Consider the following 25,286-nt stretch of genomic DNA (forward strand, 5'->3'; position numbering starts at 1 on the left):
AATGTGAATCTAAAATTTTGATATTGTCCTTAGTGGCAGTAGAAAAGAAGGTAGAGAAATTTTCTTTTTTTTTTTCTTTAAAAGGCCCCTAAACCCATGAAAAATAATAAACTCATGCATTTTGAAAACTAATAATAATCATCGTTTGGACAGATTTCCCTGTGAACATCTGCATTTAATGACTGACAGCATTTCCTAGTGAGAAAAATGTTGCCATTCAAGGAGAGTAGTACAGCAAAAACCCCATCCTGCATCAAGGTCTGCACCCTAGAATCTTTACTCCCAAAGCTCAAGGAGAATGAAGCTCAGAAGGGAAAGGAGAGTGGATGATAGGAGATGCCAGAGGCAGTTGGATGAAGGAGGAGCATTGGAGCAGGGCAGGGGTGTTGGTGGGGGAAAAGAGAGGGCCAGAAGAAGCAGGCACCTCAAACAAATTTAAAGACACAAGAAATGACTGATGGGCGTGGGAAAGGTGTGTATGTATTTGCAGAGGACATAAATGCATCTGCTAATGACTTCTTTCGGGAGGTATTGAGGTACTGGTGATGGGGAATAAGATGCTGGTGTTGAGAGAGATTTCATTGGTACAGCATGACCCAGGAGCTGCTGTACCCCGTCTCAGAGCTAAATTACTTCCCAGATGTAAGGCAAACAAGCAATCTCTCAAACTGATCTCTTGTTCTTTATGGCTTCAGTCCTCAATATTCATTCAGCGATAGGCAGCTGGTTCTGTTTTTGTGGTTTAGAGGCTCTGACACCAGTAAAAGCACAACAAAAAAACTTTTAATCTTCCAGCAATAAAATACACAGCAAAGTTAAATAAATAAGAAGTATTGGAGCACCGTTGTTTTCTACAGGCCTTTTCTCAGCAAAGCCATGTTTTTTTTTTTCAAAGATCCTCTAAAACTACAGGAGGTGGGGAGGGGGGGGGGGGGGAGGGGGGCTGGCTTAGCATTTAAACCCATGTGATAGATTCTTTATCAAGAAATCTCTTTCAGATCATAGCTCCTTTGATGATTATTCAGCCCCAATCCTTCCTCTACTTTACAGTTATTTTAACATCTCTGAAGAACTGCCAACATACCTACTTTAGCATCCAGTGACTGTTATGCTGCTTTTTTTATTGGCATTCAATTTTAAAGAGTTGACAGACATTAAATACGAAGGCTTCTTTTTACTGTTCTACAGTAATTTGTCCTACAGTTGTAAATAAGTCTCTCTTGTTCTGCCGTCTGCCGAACAAAACTCACTGGTTTTGGAAGAGATTGAGCAAACAGACAATTGTCCCATTTTATGTAAGCTGTGAGGGAATGGATATTATAGTGTTTGGGTTTTTTTGATTTTCAATGCAAAAGAAGCAGCTTCTGAAAATGCTAGTTTGTTGTGGATTATTTTTTTAAAGATGGGTCTGTTAAATTTGTTAATTTTTTTGAAGCATTTTTATTTCAAGTATAATGTGTTTTCCATACAGACGTGTCATGCAAGCCTGGAGGAGAATGATATTTAAAGATTTTAGGATATCCTCTTGGACTATAACAAACAAACAAACAAGCAAGCTACTAGCTATGAGGAACAGTAATTATTCCCAATAGTCTAAACATTTTTATTATGTACTTTTTTCTCTCTCTCTCTGGTAGACACCTTGCATTTCCAAGACTGAAAATCAGCCTCAAGGACTTGCAACAAGCGTCAGGTGGGGACAGACACCGATCAATCAGTCGACGCCCTGGGACACTGATGAGCCTCCATCTAAACAGATGAGGGAGAATGAAAACCCAGGTATGTTTCTAATCTTATTGTAATTCTACAAGGGAAAATCATTTGAAGCAAATTCAATGCACTATCTCCATTTACCTCCATAAATTAGACTTCATTGTGAGCCCTTTCTTTATTCTTTAGCAGTTTTTTTCTCTCATTGTAAAGACCCCTCAAGTTTCTTCTGTGCTGGGGCTAATACAAATGTATTAAGATGCCTGCAAGTTCATTAGAGTGTGTTTTTTTTCTCCTTCTCTGCCTTCACTAGAGGAAGAGGCACTTTGTAATACTTTAAGACCTCTTTTATGTCCAGAACTACCTGAAATGATTTCCAGCTTCCAGACACATATCATACATTGTGCTACTATGCCAGACGCCTAATTACAATCTCTTTGTAGTGGCTGGAGCACCATTATTACACACACAGAGTGTTTGTCAGGGAGCTATGAAAGCACGGTGGGGAAAGAGGTTAATTTTCTTGGAAGCGTGCACTTAAGCCGCATAAAGCACAAAATACATAAAACCACAAACATGCTGCATGTCACCTGGTGAGTATTTTAACAATTGCGCTCACATCACCGTAGTAATTTCATGCACTTACCAGTTGGGAATGGTTCCAGACCCTGAACCACTTTAGGTACCGTGAAGGAGATGGGTGTGTTGGGGTGATTCACTTGCGAATGTTGGGTGCAGGACAGGAAAGCTCTGGGTGTTTTGTTTTTGGGTTTTTTTGTTGTTCTGATCTCCCCTGTGCCAAGCCCACCACCATTGCCAGCCTTCCTTCGTGCCACAGGTGCAGCGCCCTGGGTCACCACGGTGGCAGCGGGCAGCCAACCCGCCCTGATCACGCACTCCTATGGGATGACGCAGCCACCCACCTTCAGCCCGGCTGCCAGCGTCCAGGCCCCCGTCATCGGCGTCACCCCCTCCCTCCCTCCGCACGTCACCCCCCAGCTCCCGCTGATGCCGGCCCACTACCAGCTCCAGCCGCAGCCCTCCCAGCCCCTCAGCAACATGGTGGTCAACCTCCAGAGCCAACCCTTGTACACCAACAGCCAGCCCCTCAGCATGTCCTCCATGAGCGGTGTGGGCCCGGTCGCCCACCCCGGCCCAGGGCCGGTGGGCAACGGCCACCTGGCCTGCCCGATGCTGCCGCCGCCACCACCGACCCTGCCCTCGGCTGCCCTGCCAAGCAACGCACCCACCACCAATGGGCAGGCAGCCGCCCCGCCGCCCCCCAGTGCGGCGGGGACCCCGGACAACACCAACGGGGTGCAGATGCTGCGGACAATCGGCGTGGGGAAGTACGAGTTCACGGACCCCTGGCACCCCAAAGGTAAGGTGGGGCGGCTCGGCCCCTGGGGGGGGGCAGGCGGTGGGGCAGAGGATGGCGGTGGAACCCCGGGCCTTCCCACCGCTCTCCTTGGGCCCACTGCCCAGCTCCAGCATCTGTCTCCATGCTTTTCTCTTAATTTGTAGCTTTTATGAGTTAATGACAACAAAAAGCAGTGCGTTAGACAGAGGGATGAAGAGCTGTGGTGGTATTTTGTAGTGCAGCACGGCTGTCAGGCCTGTCAGATGAGACGGTGCTCTCGATGGTAAAGCTGCCACCATCCTGCACCTCTCCCTTTGAAATGTACCCCCATGTTTCCATCCAGACACTTTCCTGCTGGCTTCAGCTGTGCATAAGTCACAACCCTGATCTTCTTCAATATTTGTCTTCTCCCCTCCTTAGTAGGATCCCAAGTCAAATGCAAGCAACCTTCCAACTGAAGCTGAACAACCCAAAATGATCAGCTTTAAGAGGAAAACTCTTCATTACCAGCTTCATTGGGATCAAACACTGCAAAACACCCCGAATAGTGATGAGCTTTCCCAAGAAGCTGACCTTTTCTGATAAGTGGTTTGTAAATGAGCCACACCAGTGGGTCATGCTGGAGTGTTATTTCCAAGTATCTTGCCCTAGACACTTCAAAAATACCTACACCATGTACTTAGTTTCTAATTTCATTTCCAGAGCTTTCCCTGCCTCCCTTAAAAATCGTGACTGTGCCACATATGCAGGTAAAGCAAAATGTGGCTCAAAAATATAAATGCGGACCTATCAGCAAAATCAATTAAATTGATTTTTTTAAAAACACCCCAAAGGCTTCATTAAGTCTGTGATATTTTATGTATACATTTGTATTCAGACACAATCCATTTGTAAATTATTTACTTGCCACAAGCTATTAAGTTCTGTTGTGCAGCTCTGTATTAAAGACAAGGAATCTCTATTAAAAATTATTAGTCCAATAACTCTTCCTGCTCATTACATAAATTGTACTTTGGTATGCACAAATCCTTACCAAACTTGTCATGAGAGGGAGTTCAGGCAGTACTTTTCTGAACCTAAATATTTGGTCTGCTTGTAAATTTTCAACTCCATCCCCATTATGAGAATCCTTGCTTGATTTTGAGCTTCTGAATTTTTTTTTAAGATTGCAATGGGTTTTAAGTGATACTGGCCCATCAGGTAGCCAAAAACTGAAGAACAATTGCTGGATAAGAGCTTTGTTAATTCTTTCTCTTCAAATAAAAAAAAAATAATCCCCAACAAGCTATTTGTCAGGTCAGATTTTTAAGTTACAAACCCTTGGTTTTTATGAAGCTGGTTTAGTGAGAGGTGTCCCTAGCTGTGGCAGGGGGGGGTTGGAACTAGATGATCTTTAAGGCTCCTTCCAACCCAAGCCATTCTATGTTTCTATGGTTTTGTAGAAAGAAAAAAGGGAGAGATTTGTTGTCTAATCCTGCTATGCTGAGCTGCAGCTGTTCTGCTGAATGTCTCTCTTCTCCATGGAAGCTATTTGTCTTTTAAAACACATCATCTCCACTTTTCGTGGCCACCTATCCCAATTTACTGGACTGGATACTCGGATACATGATCAAATTAACACAATTTAAAGGATTACTTGGTGTCACTGGAGACGTGCAAATATACAATACAAGGAAAAACACATAAGCTTAAACCACTTTCCCCACGGTAATTTGATCACATATCTGAGCCCTAGTGACACTAACCTAGTGAGACAAATGAGCACATCAGTGACAGCACACTTGAGGTTAGGAATACTCTTAAATGCCTTGCATACTTAAGGCCAGTAGCATCAGCTGTTATTTACTCTTCCTCCATCAATTAACCTTCAGCAAATCTCTGGCTAGAAGATGAAGTAAACTTCAAATCAGAGCCTAAGTAAAAAGATCATAAAATATTAAGTCAGTCTTTTAATATTTGATTTGCTAAGTCTTAGTCAGCGTTCTTGCTTAAGCTGCTGTGAACTGTACTCCAGTCTAATTGTCCAAGAGCCACTGAGTGCAGTCAGCTGAGGAGGCTTTCATTAGGATGAGGGGGAGAGTTCCTCACTAGAGGATGCCAGGGATGTCAGACCTAGCTCTGATCTGATATTTGGAAACCTGTGTACCTGGGAGAGGCTCAAAAGCAGAATATTAGAAAAAGCAGTGTTTCTAATCCCTGACAACTGATGACACATTAGCTTCACTGTGCCTTATGAACTGCAAGTTAGACAACTGTTTTCCCAGGGATTAGCCAGCTTCTCTATGACTATCAGCTACTGAGTTATTCTTGTTCCTGTAGTGGTTAGAACAAATATAAAATCACAGAGCAGCCATATACAAATGTCTCATAAGCAGGACCTATTTTACAGAGAAAAAGTAATCTCTTCCTCTGTTTCCAGGACTTAAAAGTCCTTATGTCTAAAGCTGTAATTCTTCTTGTCAAACAGGAAGTCAGAGAAGATATATTCAGGGTTTGGTTGCTTTGAATGGGATAGAAAGAAGAGGAAAGAGAAGACACTTGGGTGTCTAACTAGACCTTAAACTCTTGCTAGGAAAGGATTCTTAGCAGAACTGGTATGAATTTCACTGTGGTTCAATTTTCGAATTAGTTTTTGTTTCAATTTTTGCCCTCGGGGATTTCAGTTTCTAAAGACTGGCTGATTTCATGGTTTCCTGTGACTGGCACTTTTCTCTCTGGGAAGGAATGGAAACTATGAGATAGTACTCTAAGCTGTTCAAATATGCAAGTTCAAGCTAGTTCTCTACAAGTTTAGTTTAAATATTCTCTTTTTCTTGGGGAACCGTGGCCAGTATTGTATTAAGAGCCACTGCTAATGGCCTTAAGATCTATCTCATTATCCTGAGATACTCTGCATTATTATTTCACTTGACAACCCAGTCATGTATGAGTTTGAATAATTACCCAACTATCCTTTAAGTGAAAGAGCAGTTCTTAGTGGTTAATATGATAGGATTCTGTATATTTTTAGCTGTTATTAGGGAGCAGGTTTGAAACATCATCTTTTATTTCCCACTAATATCCTTCATTTGGCTGTGTACATGTTTGGCCATATTGTACTGTATTCATGCAAAACTAGGTTTCTTCCTTGGCTGTTTCTAGACATAAGTGAAAACTATGTTGCCAAAAGGTAAAGGCACTGCAAGTTTGCTGTCATATTTGCAATAGGTCAAGAGATCTCACATAGTGATTGAAGGAGTCAAGTTGTTTGCATAGCTCTGCAAAAAATACATTTTGATAATAAGAACTGTGATACAAAACAGATATGTCATTCTCTTTACAGTGTCACAGCTAATTCCCATTAATTCCATTGAAACTACTTGTAAGAAAATAATTTTTACATGGATTAGAGAATCTTCTTGGGCTGGATGGCTTATATTCTGTGAAGGGATTTTTTAATGCTTCTGTAATATGCTAAATACAATGGTAAGTTTAGCTACATGATCCATTTGCTTAGTGAATTTATAAAGCAGTCATATTATGAGAGACATAAATGATGTTTCAAAGTAATTATTGCTTTTAGCAATGTGTGAAGAACTGTAGAGCTGCCTTATGAAATGCACAGCATATTTCACCATGCACAATCAACAGCAGTTCTGAGAGGTGTCAAGTTTGGCCTGTAATTGACCTTTGGATAAGATTTATGCCAAATACACCTAGCTGACTTAAAAGCCATGTCACCTTAATGCAGACATGTAACCTGGTATTTTAGAAGAGAATCTTGCTCTCTACCCGTGTCCTAAGTCTTGCTCTGTAATCTAAAGATAAGCACCAGGGGAATTAATGAAGCAAAATATTCGTAACTGTGAAGGTTTTCATTGTGAACATATTCAGTGAAGATGAACTGAAGTTCACATAGCTAAATTTTCTGTGGCTTCTTTAGAGAATACAGAGTTGCAAATAATACTCAAACATAATTTCAGTATCTTCAGGCTACATGACGTGCCAGCAGAACTTGTCACTTGCACAGCATGCCTGCAGTGAGGAAAGAGGGATGGAAATCATCCCTTCAGTTTCTGACACGAGGTTCTGGCATCCCATGCCATGGTACAGTGATAGAGACCAATGTCTCTGTGCCTGACAGTCCAGTGGAGCCCAAATGGAGAGAAGTTAATCAGTCTGATGAAGGACTAGAAGAAATTGGTTTCTTTGCAGAAATTACTGAAGTAACTGAATTCTTGACTTTTTCATAGGGCAGTGTGCTTCTTGTTATCCAAGACCTGTAGTAAATCTGAGCCTGAACCTTCACCACATGTAGGATATAAATGCTCCAGATTAGACTCTGACATCTGTCATACATTTGTAAAGATACTTTCTTCATAAATTTGATATACTTTGATGCATAGTTGCTGACACAAAGAAATACAGGAAAATACAGCTCTTCATTGCAATGATAATACAGTTCTTCATTGCAGTACTTTTTTCTGCAGTCTAAAATTAGCTACAGACATCATGGGTTTTAATTCATAGATAATGTCAATATTTGTTTCCATAGTATTTTTGTTCTATAATTCTTTGGTTTGCAGTCCTTAACTTAACTAGTGGCAAAAGAAATCAGATGCTAATTAGTGTTCAGAATGTGATGACTGTAGAAACAGCAATATCAAAAATAAAATCTGAATGTGAATCCTTTTAGCATTAATTTCTTAACACTTTATTTTCAAGCATCACCAAATATCACAAACTAAACAACCACAAAACTACAAACGAGTGCTGTTGCATCATCATGTATTGATTGCACCTTTCACATTTGACTTTATTGCATTGGAATTCTCATTAGACCTCAGACAATATTTACTTTCCTTAATCACGAATAGTAACAAGGAACAACATTTTGTCAATAGCCATCAACTTTTTCTTCACAAAAGGCTCAATTTTCAAAGGGATTTCAGCTTGACCTGTAGTTCTAAGAGTTTAGCTATTTCCAGATATGAATGCTGGGGCATGGAGGGGTTTTTAAACATGAATTGCAACCTAGCATTTGGAATTCTAATGATGTTAATTAAAGGATATTGTGTAACGAAGACTCTAGGAAGTCTGTTTCCAGTTCTCTGCCTTGCACTAGAATACATGGCCTGTCTACACGTAGGAAATTCTCCCTTATTTTTTATCCATAGATATAGAGAGGTAGATAAAGAGACTATAAAAATTACAGATACAAAAATTATTCATAAAATTTTAGTATTATGTGTACCAGTATGTACATATATATATATATATTTATGAATAGGTATGCCTATAGTTGTAGGGAAGGAATTCTTCAGTAAAAATAGCAGTGCATTTTTTTTCCTATTTCTTGCGGGAGAGTTAGGTTAGGATGGAAGTCAGTTAGCATTGTGCATCTTACTGTGTTTTTCTTGATAATATTGATTTTCTGCAACAGTCTAAATGGTACCAAGTTATAGATGATTAGTGATGATTAGCAAGTGATCATTTTTAAGACCATCATTATAATGATGCATGAGTTAACAGAACCACAGAATGGTTGATGTTGGAAGGAACCTCAGGAGGTTTTCTGGTCCCTGCTCAAGGAGGACCACCTAGAGCTGGCTGCCCAGGACCATGTCCAAATGACTTCTTAATTACAAGGATGGAGACTTCACAGCCTCTCTGGGCAAGTGCTCAGTCACCCTCACAGTAAGAACATGTTTCCTGATGCTCAGAGGAAACCACCTGTATTAGAGTTTGTGTTCATTGCCTCTGGTTCTGTCACTTCAAACCATCCTTTTTGAGTGCTCCCAGCACATATTTATAAACATAGGCCCTCTGAATCTACTTTTCTCCAAGGCAATCAGTCCCAGCTTTACAAGCTCTTCCTCATAGGAGGAATGCTCCAGTCCCCTCATCATCTTTGCAGACTCTCAGCATCTTATGAACTCTCCAGTCTGTCCATATCTCCCTTGTACTGAGGAGCCCAGAACTGGGCACAGCACTGCCAAACGTGGCCTCACCAGTGCTGAGCAGAGAGGAAGGATCACCTGCCTAGACCTGCTGGCTGATGTTTAGTATGTTGACACACAGTAAGGACCTTAAATCAGACTGCTTGAACAGGTCCTCTAAAATCAAACATTTTTTCAAGACTAATTTCTGTCTTCTGTCATTAGAATAATCTTGATGGAACTGCAGAGTTGGTGAGAGTATCTAAGCCATCGCTTGAGCAAGACTGAAATACATTTCACTTTTTTATGTTCCAGGTGGAGTATTTTCAGTAATTTCTGCCCTATCTTCTAATGCCACTGTCAGTCAGGTCATGACAGACAGTGATTTAGTGCACTGAAGAGTCAAAGAGGACTTGTAATAGTCCTAGAACATTGCCTTGCTAAATGTACAGCATAAAGAAGGTCATCGAATTGTCTTTTGATTGACAGCTCTCAGTATGTGATTGACTTGAGATTTCCAAGTTTCAACTGGAGCAGGAGCCTCTCACCATTACCAATATTTTATGAGGGTTATTGCAAAAAAGTGAGGGGTTGCTAAAGTGTGTTAAACTCACTGAAACTGCTCTTAAAAGTCATCCACTCCATGCTGCTTTTTTTAATGCATGTTTTTTCAAATAATCACCAGCTTGGAGCTGTTCTTAAAAGTACAGAGTTGGTGAACTTCATTTTCACTCTATTGTGTGATATTGTGTCATCACTTGCAGATCCACTTAGGTAATTAGACTCTGATACATTTGACGATGTCTTGAGTTTCTTCCCACCCTGAAGTCTAAGACATATTTTGCTTAGAACATGGTTTCATAACAAATACAGTTTTGTCCATTAGAGTGACAGCTAAATGAATTCAAATTAAGTCTGAGAGATGGCAGAGTTCTGTTGAATTACTATTTTCTCCCCTATCCACACAACACTATTCTCACAAAGTGCAAAATTTCTCAGGAGCTGGATGATAAGCAAAATATAGGCTCCCTTTTGGCACAGAATACATAAGTGGCAGGTCTTTGAAAAAGCAGCCCAGATTTCCAGGCAGGCTACTTGTCTATCCATCCAAATCCCTTGCAGAGAGCTGGAACTGCATTTGGATATTCTGAAAGGTATTAATTGTCTAAAACACTTGCAGAGTCTCTACTCTCCTTTCAGGACTCTTTATATTTAATTTCTGATTTCTCTGACCTTATCTTCCCTGGTTCTCTGTCTTTTTCAACTCTTGACTCATATGTGTCTGCATCCAACCCTCTGGGTGCAACAGGAAACATCCATGTTCCTTTTCAGGCTGTGTTCATATGCCTGGAGTGACTTCAGAGCTAACTTTTCTTCTGACCTTTCAATTCTCTCCACAAGTTTGGCATCTCCTGAATTTCTTACTAAGCTTTCTTTCTCTTCAAAACAAGATAATTCCACTATTTTGTTGTAATGACTTTAAAAATGGACAGTCAAGTTATAGCTACTGCAGAAAGGCAGTAAGTTCAGACTGCACACTCAGTCCAAACTGAAGAAGCTGGATCCATCAAGAGTATGACTTTGCATTTGTGTTTACATTTTAATGTTCTCAAACTGGGCTATTCTGTGATACTTGGACAAGTGAATTTATCAAACTGCAAATGATTCTTCATTTCCCTACAAGAAGGTAGAAATGCTTTTTTTTTATTATTTATTCTTTTTATTATTATTCTGTCCCATGTTAGATTTTAAAAATCTAAACAGATTTGTGAAATACAGACATTTACAAATAGCAACTTTTCTTACCCTGCTGTGCCTTCAGATTGCTGGTGATAAGCTCTGCTGTCCCATGGCGAGGCTGAGCTTTAAGCTGCAGTCTACAATAATAATAACACAGGATTATATAACACCTTGCAACTTTAAAATACTTTTATGGATGTAATTTTATTAAAAATTTAACTGTCTTTAAATTACCAATGTGCGTATCTTGTAAGACTAAAGATAAAAGGACTTTGGCTGAAGCAAAAGAAAGTAGAACTGTCTGGAAACTAGGTTCAGTGTAACATCCCACACATCTGCTTGTTTCAGATGTCTTCTATGTACACATCTATGAAGAGAGGAATGGTTTGTGCTTTGTAAGTTCACAAGCTTTGTAGCAACGCTTTCTTTTCTAGAGTTTGTCTTCAGTTGCTTAAGTAGCAAATAATTTGGGCAAGAATTCAGTGCATTAAAAAAAATTCTTCCCATCAAAGGATATACTTGTTTCCATATGTTGAGTTCCTGTGCATTGTCATGGGAAGTTCTTCCTGCACAGTGGAATGGTTAAAGCTTCTTGCAGTCGTTCTGGTTTGTTCCATGTGTATATTCAGGTTCCAAGTTGTACCAAGTGAGGGTATCAGAGTATTTGTATATTGTTCCATCTTAACACTTATAAATCATTCCAGTAGCTTGCCAGACTGTATATTCTGGAAACTAACATAAGGTGATGAAATCATCTCTAGAAAGGAGTTACATTAGGTTGCAGGAATTACTACTCAGAGACAAAATCTCCATCACGTAGATGTTCAAGTTAAAGTGGCATGAAGTTTGGTCATGTTAAATTCAGAAAATGACAGCATGTAGTGTTGTACTTGTTTATGACTGAACTGGAAAAGTCCTTGGGCTGCTGACAAAATCAAGAGGTTCAAGATAAGGTTTTGACCAGGAGTATGCATAATAATATATACACATACTTATGTGTACTGACAATTAAGTTAGAAGCATTTGATTAGCAAGATGCCAAGATACTTCATCAAGTTTGCACAGTGTGACTGTGTAATACTTTTTGAAGGAGCTAAAACAGATTAGAAGGTTTGCCTAAAGCCTTCATACATTATATTTTGAACAGCACTATGTGGCATTTCAGCATCAAAAACCCCAAGAATATAGTATTAAAGAGACATTATGTTTTTATTCATGATTCCTCTGATGTTTCAGGGGAATACAAAATGTGTTTTGAACATTAGTCTGCACATTGAAGTAGTTGAGTGAGAATGAGGAAGATGGTATGAAAAAGACAAAATTGGCTAAATTGGAAGAGTTCTTAAAAGAAATGTGGGCTGGCAGTCTGACTGATTTATAGAGGATCCAAATCCAACATCGAGCCCAGCTCCTCTGTGTGACCATTTCCTTGGGAACGAAGAGGGAAATGTACCTTGCATCCCCAAGCACATTTTGCACAAAACACTACCATCCTGTGGAAAACAGATGGAGGAGCAGTGCTTGTAGATTCCTGTTGCTTGTAACCTAGGAAATAGGAGATTCTGCTCTTTGCCTTTTCCTGCATGCTACATGGACTTTGTTACAGATGTGAATTTTCTAGATGGCTGAATTTGCTGGGGTTTAGATGTTTTTCTGCTAGATATACTCCTATCATGGCCAAATGGTGCTGTTTTATGAACAGTGCATTTCTCTGAGGTTTTGTGTTTTGGTTTGTTTTGTTTTTTTATACTCCTGTAGGATGGTTAGAGCTCTGAAGCCATATTATAGAGCATCCAAATAGAAAAGTAGTTTTCAGGAGCATTTCAATAACTTTTTCTAGATGGATAGCAGAAAGCAGTTAAGTTATTTCAAGTTTAGACAGATGCAGATATTTAGTTATCAGTATGCAGAGAATCCTTGCACTCTGAAGAAATACAGGAGTCTCTTTTTCATTTGTGTAAATGGAGCAGGAACAGGGACTCGTGTTCCTTCAGCTCCAGCATGATTCTCCATGTATTTTACTTACTATAATGGTATAAGCAAATTTGACATCCTCTCTTAGGATCAGCTACTCAAGGACAGTCAAATCTGCTCATGAGTAGAAAATAGGTACACTGCAAGATCAGTCAATCTGTTAAAGTCCCACGCCGATAATATTTTCTTCTGTGAGAATGTAAATGAGTTCCACAGCCCTTCCTGAGGAGTGCTTTTTATGCCTTTGGATCAGCCATCATTAATTTACTTTTTTTTTTTTTTTTTGCTTTCTCTCAAAACTTCCATGTAGGCAAACCATTTGCAGTGAATCAAGATGTTATCAGCCAGGGATGCTTTAATTCACTTTCATAGAGGAAAAGTGGTCCTGAGACTTGGGTCTCTTCTCCCAAGTATCACAGAATCATCCAGGTTGGAAAGGAGCTCTGAGATATTAGGAAAAAATTATTTACAGAGAGGGTGATCAGACATTGGAATGGGCTGCCCAGGGAGGGGGTGGATTCTCCATCCCTGGAGGTTTTTAAAAAGAGACTGGATGTGGCACTCAGTGCCATGGTCGGGGAACCACAGTGGTAGTGGATCAAGGGTTGGACTTGATGGTCTCAGAGCTCCTTTCCAACCTGGATGATTTTGTGATTCTGTATAGAAATGAGATGGTTGCAAACCTCACTCAGGAGACATCACGTGCAGTGTCCCACAGGGTTCTTGTGCTTTTTGGTTCAGCAGTGACTCAGGAAAAAGTGTCATATACACTGTTTCTACTAGAGTTTGGTCTTTCCTCAAAGGTTTCCTCACTAATTCCCAAGTCATCATGGTCCTCATCAGCCTGTGTAATGTGCTCATCAGATACTATTTTACAGCTTTTGATTTGGCCAGAGTGTCTGCTGGGGAAGGTTTCCTCTGGTAGAAGTCTCCAGGTACATGAACAAGTGAGCTCTAAGTGTTACTAATAAAAAATCCTTTAATCCACTTTAACAATGATAAATTGAAACTGAGAACTTCTCCTTACTTTACAGATACATTCAGTTCAGAATTTCACTTAAGTCAGGAAATCATTTTACAGGCAAGAGGAAAGCCCTAAATACCCTGATATGGACAATTGCAATTGAAGTCCAAAAGCTCAATTGCTCTTACTGGCTATCTAAAGCACCTACTGATGAATGAATCTTCCACTGATATGGCTCCTTTATAGCAAATTCCTTGGTCTTTGCCATTATTTTTATTCTTAATTGACCCTGGAATCTCCCTTTTAATTTTTCTCAAACTGTAGCAGGTACATGATAAAAGGAAGTAGCTGATCTGGGCCATAGAGGTTCAGGTTGAGCAAAAATCTGGCTAACATATTTCCCTGGTTTTAGCTAGATTATCTTGGTAGTAAGTGCATCACAGCTAAAATCCATACTTTTGCTCACCTTCTATCTTGTGTTTTATTTCTGCTTTTGTGTTGAGGAACACAGCATGATTAGATACAATGAAAAATGAAGTCTTTCTATTCTTCTTTCCCAAAAGCAGGGGTTTTTGAGGTAAGGGTTCATCCACAATTGTTTGTGCCTCTTGTAGTCCCTCCAGATCTCTCTTTCAATAGTGGCACTTGAACATTTTCCACAATACAGCTCATTGCAGCATTATACCAGGCACAAAGTTGTGTCCAGGCAGCAGAAGGGCCCTTGGGGGTGGGGTGGTCTTTACCCTACCTGGCCTTTCATGCTTGAGTCCCACTCCTGGTTTCTTTGTTGGAACATGTCCTACATGCCATCATCTTACATGACATGATCAAGCTTTAGGAGACAACACACGTTTCAGTACCTGGCTTCCAAGCATCCATTTGTTATTTGAAAGGAAATGCAGGCTCATTGTTTCATGTCTGATTTTGAAAATCTGGCCCCAGCAGCAGTTTTTTTGTGCATCAGTATACTAACAGCTGGCTTTTACTGGCTTGGCAGACAGTCTGTATCATTAAGTAGAACCAAACTATGCATTGATATGGACAGAGATGATCCTGCACCAATTTTGAAAAGGACAGTAGGGCTATTGGCAAATTAGATAGCTGGAGAAGTTCTCCATCTCTCTTCTTTTTCGTGATATATCAGGGAAAAAAATAGAGGGGAAAGCTGAAAACAAACTAATGTGAATGTAATTCCCACATTTCAATCTTCTGTATATTATGGGTCATTACCCGTTAATTTGCTAAATGGCAGTTTTCTATGAAAGAAAAGTTTTGTTTAGCTGTATAATGATGACAGATGATGTAATTAGTATCATCCCCGCATTGAAAATGATAAAAGCATTTCTTTTGTGTGTCACTGCTTTTAGACAGTATAATATCAAAAATGATAACAGTATGAAAATTGCGCCGTCCGCTTTCATATTGTGCATGTAGAATACCTCGGTGATATGATACAAGTAATGACAGGTACTTTGCCATGTATTCATTTTCTCCACTCTCCAGCCTTTATATTACAGTGAAATTAAAGCACAGCACTAAGCAAACCAGACGTGCCTGAATGCAGACCCATCTGTAAATGGCTAAAGTCCCTTTACTATTGCTGGCTATGATAATTAAGCGATTATAAACAGGGTTTTTGAGGGAGAACATTGAACCATTTTTCAGTTAAAGAAGTTGGGAGGGTATTTTAATTTCAGGCCACATTTGTTGCTTGAATTAGTTTTAATTATATTCTGTATAAGTACTTCCCCCATATCCTGGTCTTGATAGTGGTAGATATTCTCATTTAAATATAAATAAATGCCATACTTATTTAACATGGAAAGGTGACTGCTGTGACTGTGTAGTAACAATTTTCTCTTTGTTGCCATGGTTTGGATTTTTATATAAGCTTTGCAAATATAATAAAGCTAATGGAGCTCTTCATCCAAGGAAATGGGTATATTCAAGAAAATAAATTACATTTTGCGAGCTAATGAGCTCTACTAATTGTGTTTATCCTTGTGAATTAATACAATTTAAGCAAATCTATCCCCCAAAATCAAGCATTTGATTGCATTTTAGCTGCATGGAAATCAGAACATCCAGATCAAATCTGAGTTTACTGGATATCCAAGGGGTAGGGAAGAAGGTTAATTTTCATTGACTTGTACAGCTGGTGCTAGCTCCTAGTAAAGCAAGAGTTAGCCTTTGGAAGTTGTGACTTTTGTCATTTTTTTTTATTATTATGATTCAGCTACTTCCCACAGAAGCAGAATTCTCAATAAGGAGTTGTATGTAGTAAATCCTATGTAAGATGATGGCAGATGTGTACCAGTCATGCTAATTAGCCCACATGCCCACAGGACAGGATAAAGGAAGGAAGAAAAAAGGAATAATGCTTGTACTTCTTAGAGACAAGTTGTCTTCACCCACTTCCCTCTCTGCCTCCCTTTTCTCACTTTTTCCTTTGTCAACATTTGTATTATTTTATTTTTTTTCTTTTTATAAACAGGTTTTCATTTCAGTGAAACATTCTGGGAGACGTAGGGCTGAATAAAGAGCTCTGTGTATATTCTGACAGCTTTTAGGTTGTTTAGCTTTTTGGAAAGATGAGAGAGAGTAGAGAAAAGGTCCAGTTTGAACACTTGAAATGCTGCAAATGCCCCCAAGCAAACTGCAGTGGTCAGCAGCAACAGGCAGGCAAGTGCTGGCCAGGACATTTGTGGTACAGAAGGGTGACAGCAGTTGTCAGCAATGGGTCCTTACGGAGGCAGTTTAGCTTGCCACGTGTTGGGTTACTGCCATTTTCAACACCGTGAGAGAATGCGTGCCTGAGATGAAGTCTGAGCCTAACTGACTGTACTTCCTTGGTCCTGACTGCACTGCAGCTTTGCTTTTTTATCCTGCCAGATCATTTTCAGCACCGACGCAGGAGTCTCAGCAGTTAACAGCCGTCACAGATTCCTCAGATAGAGCAGGCATGAGATCAGAGCTCTCCTGTTTCTCAGTAGCAGGACCTTCTTCATTTAAAGCCAGGATTGTGAAGCAGAGCCATACAGACTTACCCAGCTGCTGAAAAAAAATAGTACCTTCAAGATGGATAGCAGGCAAAAAAAGGGCTCAGACATGAAATTGTTTGCTTGTTTAGTGCAGCTCAGGTAAGAGCTTGGATGAACTTTTTCAGTCTATGCACTGAAAAAAAATACACTTCTTCCATCCCTGGCATTCGGGTGCTTAGAAGGGCTGTTAGGACTTGTCTTCTAGAATTGTCTCCTGGATTAATTAAATTTGTAGTGTGGAGAGCACAGCTCCTCTGTGTAGATGCAGTTGCAGTGTTAGAAAAATGCTTAGAAAACTTATTCTGTAAGGAGTAAAGAAGAAAAATTAATTATGATCACACCTGTAAGCTGGTATAACTGTGTCAAGACAAAGAATTTTATTGTAGTATTAGCTTCAGGGAAAATTATTAGTCAGTCTTGTAAGTGATATAGTTATGTAAGAAGTAGTCTTGACGTTCTGTTCTGGAGTCCACAGATTCCCAGCTCCCTAAGGAGGTGTTGATACAGATCATAGCAGCTCCAAAGGAGCCATGCCATAGATACATAAATGTGTGGTCCTAATGCACATGTTAATGAAGCCATTATGTGGTCAGTGACACGGAGTGTTGAGCTATCTTCAGCAGGGTTTGCTGTGTTTTTTCATAAAAGAACAGGAAATTGAGTGACATTTTTATTATTTAACATCACATCACCATTAGACAGTAAAAGGACAAAATCAGAGGAAGGATAAAGTGCAAAATGCTTTGCATGAATAATATTGTTCACCTCTGATGGACGTTATAGGCAGCTGGGAGAAAAGGGTCTGGAGTTTGCTCAGTTCTTGTCATTGAAAGATTTTGATAGTTTTTTTCATAGCTTAGAAGTTATCTGTTGCAGCCAAAGCTGAATCTCAGAAATGAGCATAGCCTTAATAATATGGTAGTTTTGGGCACTGACTTACTGCAACAGACCCATGGCTATCAGCAAGAGTTAAAAATCAAAGTAGATCCTCAGCATTGAACTTCCCTTTTCTACAGCGTTTGAGTCAGATCTTCTGTGTTTCATGTCTCACCGTGTGAGGTTGTAGGAGTTGCTTCTCGGGCCCTGCTGACCCCATGCAGATTTATTGTAGAATTGCTGGATGGAAACAGAGCTTTGATACGTCACACGGGTTGCCTGGTGACTCCTGCAGAGTGCTGACCACCCCAAGTCTGGGAGGAGAGAGACCTGTGTGGGGCTGAGCTCCATTTCGGGTTGTAAAGCGGGGAGAGGTTTGAATGATAGGAGGAGCTCAGGCAGGCTGTTAGCTCCCATCAGCAGGGAAAATGGAAATGTTTATTAATAAGAACCTTTGACATGAAATGCATGATATGTACCCCCTGCTCTAGGCCTGTGATTAATAACATTAATTATGGGGAGTTCATTACAGTCTCGTGGGGATGCAATCCGTAATTCAGCCAGCATTTCATTGTAAATTAGCATTAATGTCCACTTTAAGTACAGCAGCTATCTATGGCAATGCAGAAGGACCTGCAGTCAGGATGTACAATAACATCACCTTCTTATTAAACGATGGTAGACTTTTACCTCAAAGAATTATAGACCCATTATCATTTCTCTTATGCTAAATCTTTGCTGTGGCTGGCAGTGTAATATCCATTGTGACTAACCTACTGGTTCTATAAAAACTTTCCTCAGCAGTTAGTGGAGTCTTAAGCTCCTTGCTGATTTTAAAAAGAAACCAGATAATTTTAAAATCTGTTTGGAAGTAGTCTTCATTGCAGTTTCATTAGCAATTAAAAGAGCATGTAACCTAATGGTTCTTCCACCCTGGTCCAGAGAAATTACACACAGTGGGCAGCTCTTCAGTTGCTTTAAACCATCAGCACTGTAATGAAAGCAGTGAACCTTTACTGATTTGCACTGAGAATCTTGCCTGCCTCAAATTGTTCAAACATATGCCTTCTGAAGGCTATACTTTATTGTTAACTTGTTTAATAATGAAAAAATATTTCATCTTACTTGAAATGCCTTTTCCCTGGCTTGACTTCAAGGATTCCCTTGTGAAAACGCCTCAGTCTTCCCTCAGTTTCTTCTGAATCACGGATGCTGATCTTCCTGCAAATGACCATTATATAGAGAGTTTCTTTTCATCCTTAAGTAGCATCTCAGAAACCAAAAGAATCTCAGAGCCACCACTTTCCTGGATCCTGGAAATAGCTGTGAGGACCATAACCATGGTGGCCCCAAATATATATGCTTTTAAGCAGCTGGGGAAGCAGCTGGTGGCACTGTGGGAAACATCATGAAGATGCCAGAAATTGGCTGACGGACATAAGACTCCATTACAATACCATATGTAAATTAAAATGAGTGGTGTGTAAAAGGAATCCAGTCAAAACAGAAAGAATAAGTGAAGGAGGGCACATGAACACGTCTTTTTTATTTTTGGAGGAAGCTGCAAGATTTCTCAGTTACTATTCTTACTTACCTGTTCGGATTGCATCAAGTTTTAGAAATGCAAGGCTAGAAAGGGCCTCTTGGGTCTTCACGTCCAAACTGCAATCACAGGTAACCATGTGCAAAAGAAACATCTAGTTCAGGAGAGTCCAAGACTCCCTTGCCTTTCATGCCAATAAATACCAGGGGCCACAGAATACTTCCTCTCTGAAATTTATGACCTGTAGTGAAAGATAGAAAGTCATAGCTGTACTGTGCCAAAGTAAGACAGGAAGAAATCTGAAAGGTGTCACCAGCAGCTTGTATCCTCAGAGTTTTCTGTTTGTGTACCTGGGAATTTGTTCAGTTTTGTTGAGTTGCCTTCCTAAACCGAAGCTGACTCAAGAGAATTGTAAATCAAAGCAGCTCTGCAAGTGTCTGTACTAGAGAGCTGGGTAGCAGCCTGCAGCCATTTGGCACTGAGGGATGCAAGTCAACGAAATCCAGCACCTGTTGGGCTCTAAACACTTTTCTTAGAATTCGTGCAGCTGACCAGCTCCTGGGGCAAAGGCAGCAGCTGCAGGGTGGCAGTGGTTAAATATAGGAAATGGAGAATGCCACATCCAACTGGAAAGGGAAAGAGTGAGACAGGAATCTAGCTGCAATGAAAATTCTTCTTGGTGAAAAGGGCACTGGAGCAGAGTGATCAAGAATCAGAGGCTTTTACAACCTCTGCTTTCTTTCTTGTCCATGACTGCACCTAGAGTTGCACACTACATCAGCCCAGGATAATGCTGGACACTTGGCTGTCAGCAACTATAACAATGAGTGTCACTCCTGGAATGTTTTGGAATAGCATGTGAGGGCCCTGCCCCTCACTGCAAGTTATGTATAGCTGCTGAGATGTGTTGTCCTTGATTTGACTTCTAATAGTGAAAATGCTGCAAAAAGCTTTAATATGAAGCAATTTGACTTTAGCACTGATGGAGTTTGAAAAGGACAGTTATCCTTCTCTAATCCCCTGTTGCGATCAGCATGTAAAGCAAAAGAAAGGACAACCTGAAAGATAATATTTTTTCATTCTGATAGTCTGTAGTACTTAAATTTCACCTAGGAATTTACATGGCCCCTTTATTGAAGAGTCCGGGTGTTTCTTTTGCTTTAGCTGGAGGAGGACTGTTAAAAAGGAAAAAATAAAAAAGCAAAAAACCCTTTCCTTAGCCACCTTTCAGGTGGCACCAGACATCCTCACAGAGAAAGGGAACAATGTGAAGTTGTGGAGGCTCAGTTACAGATCGGAAGATTATCCCTGTTCTGCAGACAAACACAACAAAGGCAAGAGGAGAGAATGGGAAGGAAGAAACTCCTGTTTACTTCATTTGCATGCTCCACACGTCCACAAGAGAGGGGCTCATGGCACACAGGTAGGCTACAGCCTCTGGCCCTGGCTTACCTCTCTGTTTGGGGAGGACATCTGGCCAGCACGCTCCCTTCTCCTCCCACCCCTTCTCCTTCACACTGGGCTGCGGCAGCTCGAGCTGGCTGAGCCTGTCGCAGTGATGATATTATGCAGTTAAATTAATTCCAGAGCTGGTCAAGCTTGGAATCAATTAGACGGGAGACAAAAAAAGGGAGCTGGGAAAGAGAGGAAAAGAGGCCAGGTGTGAAACAGCATGCGAGGAGAGAGAGTAGTGGGGGTGGTCCTAAGGATTGCTTAGGGTTTGGTTTAACACCGGGAATCTTCAGGTGAGAGGATCATCACAAGACCACAGAGATTCTTTCTGTCTCCAGCTATCCATATAGGGTTTCTCCAACTGCCTTCTGGCCATATAATCAAGATAGCATCCAGAACTCAAGGGGAGGGTATTCCGTTCCATTTCGAGGACAATGCTTAGATGGGCATAAAGATACCTTGGTTTAATATACTCTCACTTTAATATAGCATCTCACTTTACCTCTATCTCATTCTGAATGTCTTGACCTTGCTATTGGGCATCACCCAGGCCCAAGAACGAGCACTGCTGAGCAGGCATCATGCTCTGTGTTCACAACCTCAGCATCTGCTGCAAGTTTGGGCCAATAAATCACAAATGTTGGGAGGAAAGGACCACCTTCATACCTCTTGTCCTGACAGCAGTTCCCACGGTGGGTGTCTGATCCTTGACTGAACCTTGAGGCACTGCCATATGCAAATAGCAGTAATCTCTGGTTTGGTGTTTCTCCAAAGTCAGATGCGCCTGCATGTGTCTGTCTGCCTGGAAGCTTAAATAAAACCAACTGAGATTTGTTTGCTTTTGCAAGTTTCATTCATCAGCTTGGTTTCCAGAATGCGTCAAACACTTTCCAATTGGTCAGGATCATTTTTGTTGCCTTTCTCCCAAGTTTGCCTTAGAGGAGAATTTTTAAAACTATGTAGGTTTTAATCTTTTAATATCTTGGATGCTGGCCTGCAAAGTTGTAAAACAGATAGTTTCTAACTATATTGGTAATGTTTGCCATGTTCTTCAGCATAATCAGCTCGAAGACTGGATGAACAACATCAAAAAAGGTAAATTATAACATTATATATAAAGCCAGGTACAAGGCAAGGAATAAGGACTTCAGTTAACCAGGTTGTTCTAGGATCTTTATGGAGCTGCTCAGACAAACTTCAATATAATAATCCTTAGCAGGGCCATCAGAATCACAGCATCTACATGTTGTTTGCAAGTGACGTGAGTTTATTTTGTACACCTGCTTTGTTACACTGTTGTTATTGTTTTTATTTACATGCAAACACTATACAGATAAAATGTAGAACAAGAAAAGTAAAATGTTCCTGCAGCAAGCAGTCTGTAATTTGTGAGTCCCTCCCTGGTCTTGCAGCCAGGAATAGTGCTTTTCACTAGAGTCCATGGGTCTCTAACCTTCCTAAGTTGCTATACTGGGTCAAAAGCCTTTGCAGAGCCAGGACCCACACTGTTATGTTGAGACTTCAACTACTCCAGTTACAGCAGGGAAAATTATTGTTAGGTCCTTGAATCTGTTTCTAACCACTGATTTTAGCTTTCCCACACACCCTGTTGGCTGTCAAATAACTCAGCAACTGGTCTCCATCATCAGCGCAGAAAGAGGCATTGCTAGAGGGGCTGGACATCTTTTCTATTGATTCTAGAGCAAACTTAGCAACCGGCTTGGGATATGATGTTTGAATGCTGAGTTGTAAGCTTGATACTTCTTGCAAATTGCCTTGCAAGTCTCAGTTTCCTTATTCATCTTATCCATCATTAAGGGGAAGAGGTGGTTTATGTTTATTTCAGATTTCAAGTTCTTCTTCCAAAATGCAAGGCTTGGGCTTCTGTATTTTTGTTAGAAGTTATTTGAACAGTTCAGAGCTCCCTTCCAACCTAAATTATTCTGTGGTTCTCTGAGTCTAAATTTTTGAACAGTTCCTTAAAATTCAAATTAAATGGGGAAAAGCATAACTTTCAACTAGTCACAGAGCTACTTCAGATCTCTTCTTTGAAAGTTTCCATTTGGCTGCTGTCTGAATTGTGCACAGTTTGCCCTCCAGGGCCCATTTGCTCTCTGTTGGCAAATCAGGTTCACAGAGAGATGAAAAAATTGCTGGGAATGTTTTTTTACTGTGTCTCCTGTCCAGAACACAAATCTAATAAACACTCTCTTCTCATGTGCAAGCCCATTAGAGCTCCTGTATGTTCCCATACAGTATGTTTGATGCTGAATTCAGTACTATCTGTATGTGCTGTGTGATTGAAGCCCCTCAGACCAAATCCACACTAATAAATATGTGTGACATGCATCCTTGGAACAGAGATCCAGCTGGCACAGAACAGCTTTCATCCTTCTTGTTGAACTCACCTACACATCAAGAGAAGGTGCTAGTATGGTGCCTGCTGGGAGGATGTTGTTTGGCTCAGACCAAAATTACCAGAGTAGCAGAAACAACTGAGTTGTGGTGTAGAAGGCTGTGCCCTGGCAATGTTGAAATTCCTAGTACAGATGTATCCTCAGGAACCCATGCTTACAACCTCCTATTCATGAATTCCATGTAAATGCATCCTAACACTTAAAATGGCTTATTTTTTGTTTCATCAAAAATTCTGCTTATTACCCCTTACTTCACAGGGACTCTGATACTTTCCATCAAATGTTCCTGATTCATTAGGACTAGCAGTGACAGCATGCTGTTCCTGCAGCCCACATACAGACAGCGTCAGATGGACAACATCCTCTGTAATATCATCTGCCAGTAGAGAAGCTGAACCTTTAACTTTGAATCCTGGCTCTTTGCCCAAATTAAATAAATTAGTGTAGCCTGACCGCCATAATTTCAGTGAATTAACCACTAGAGGGAGGCATGGCAGACTTAGCTTATTTTATTTTTAAAGACTTTGTACTGTGCACAATTTTATATACTGTACACATCCTGTTTCTCTAGTCCTTCTCTTTTCCATAAACTAAAGCCAGTTTTTATACAACCCTCACTAGTTATATCCTTATTGGGCTATTGGTTATGGAACCTTCATTACAGACACTGTCTCATGGCTTCACTTTTATGAGCTGACAAGTTAACTGTCACTGTGCTTTCAAAATATATTGCATTTTCATGTAGTATGAAATAGTGCATTTTGTAGTTTATTTTAGTAGCCAGATTTCTCCAAACATTTATCCTCAGTAGCTTTAAGTGCGACAGAAGCAGGCAGTCAAACATTGCAATGGCATGTTATTTCATGTAAGGGTTTTTTTTTTTATTTTTTTTTTTCTACTTTCAAAATTGAAAAACCACTGCTAGCAGTGGGAATTGATCAAACCATAACATTTGTGTGTGACACCCTAATAGATTCTGCAATGCCATTAGCTTGGCTTACAACATGGCACCTAGACAGGCATATTAGCTGCATCCTTTTACATCCAGGCCTTGCTGTTAAATCGTATTTGGCTAATCTTCCCTTAGGGGAAATTGGATTTCAGCCCCTCTCCCACCTGAAAACCCACTGCAAGATAGAAAATTGTTTTTCAGGAGTCTTTTTCTCCAAGGTACTTTAATTGGCATAAGGTAGCTGCTCCTATAGAGAAACTATTGATTAGCATTTTTATTTTGCTATACTTTAAAGTACACCATTTTCAACAGCATTTCTTGAAATACAAAAGCAATAAACATAGCAATAAAAGGCCAGAATGGGGTCTGACTTGGCTTGCTTACTCCTACCTGTCTCCTTTGTTATATTGTGTTGTGTTTTTTTTTTAATTGGCAAATAGCTGAAGCTGTTTTCCACTCTCACCATCCCCTTAGTGAAACCCAAGCAGGACATGGGAGTCAGTGTCACCTTCATAGCAAAATTTTCCTTGGGGATTTGGGGATTGGAGGGAACAGAGTTCCAGGTAGCCTTGTCCTGTGCAGCCTGGCTTTCAGTGCCCACATCAGGGAAGAAGTAGGCACTGTGCTGAGTCTTCCCTTCCTTCCCCAGCTCTGAGGTTGCTGACAGTAGTGTGCACCAACCCTAAGAAAGTGGGACAAAACTATTAGAGAAAACAGACTGGGGGGAATTTTTTACAAGAAAATACACATGCATCTTATTCGATTTTTCATTCATACTTTATTAGACTTTTAAAAGTCTTTAACTCATTATATGTCTTTGAAAAGATATTAAAATGCATTTTCATAGAATCATAGAATATTTAGGGTTGGAAGGGACCATAAAGGTCATCTTAGTCCAAGCACTCTGCCATGGGCAGGGACACTAGATCAGGTTGCTCAGAACTTCATCCAGCCTGGCCTTTAAAAACCTCCAGGGATGGAACTTCTACCATCTCCCTGGGCAGCCTGTTCCAGTGTTTCACCACCCTCATGGTGAAGAAATATCTCCTAATATCTAATCTGAATCTACCTAACTCTACTCTTAATCCATTCCCCCCAGTCCTACCACTACCTGAGATTCTAAGGAGTCCCTCAGCAGCTTTCTTGTAGGTCCGTTTCAGATACTGGAAGACCACAACAAGGCTCTCCTCTCCAGACTGAATAACCCCAACTCTCTCAGTCTGCCTTCATAAAGAGAGGTTCTCCAGCCTTCTGATCATCCCCATGGTCCTTCTCTGGACACACTCCAGCACATCCCTGTCCCTCCTGTAAAAGTGGCTCCAGAACTGGACACAGTGTT

At 40.5% G+C, this 25,286-nt stretch overlaps 1 protein-coding gene across 2 annotated transcripts in view; it reads left to right on the top strand.

Annotated features, from left to right (window-relative positions):
* Positions 1-25,286, top strand: part of KLHL29 (kelch like family member 29) — a 392,776-nt gene that overhangs the window by 247,970 nt on the left and 119,520 nt on the right. For both annotated transcript variants that reach the window (XM_071742039.1, XM_071742041.1), the window contains 2 exons: positions 1,638-1,779; positions 2,549-3,091. In XM_071742039.1, coding sequence (XP_071598140.1) covers positions 1,638-1,779; positions 2,549-3,091 — 685 coding nt within the window. The remainder of the gene's footprint in view (positions 1-1,637; positions 1,780-2,548; positions 3,092-25,286) is intronic.

Source organism: Heliangelus exortis, chromosome 3, assembly GCF_036169615.1.
Source record: "Heliangelus exortis chromosome 3, bHelExo1.hap1, whole genome shotgun sequence".
In the NCBI taxonomy this organism is placed as follows: Eukaryota; Metazoa; Chordata; class Aves; order Apodiformes; family Trochilidae; genus Heliangelus; species Heliangelus exortis.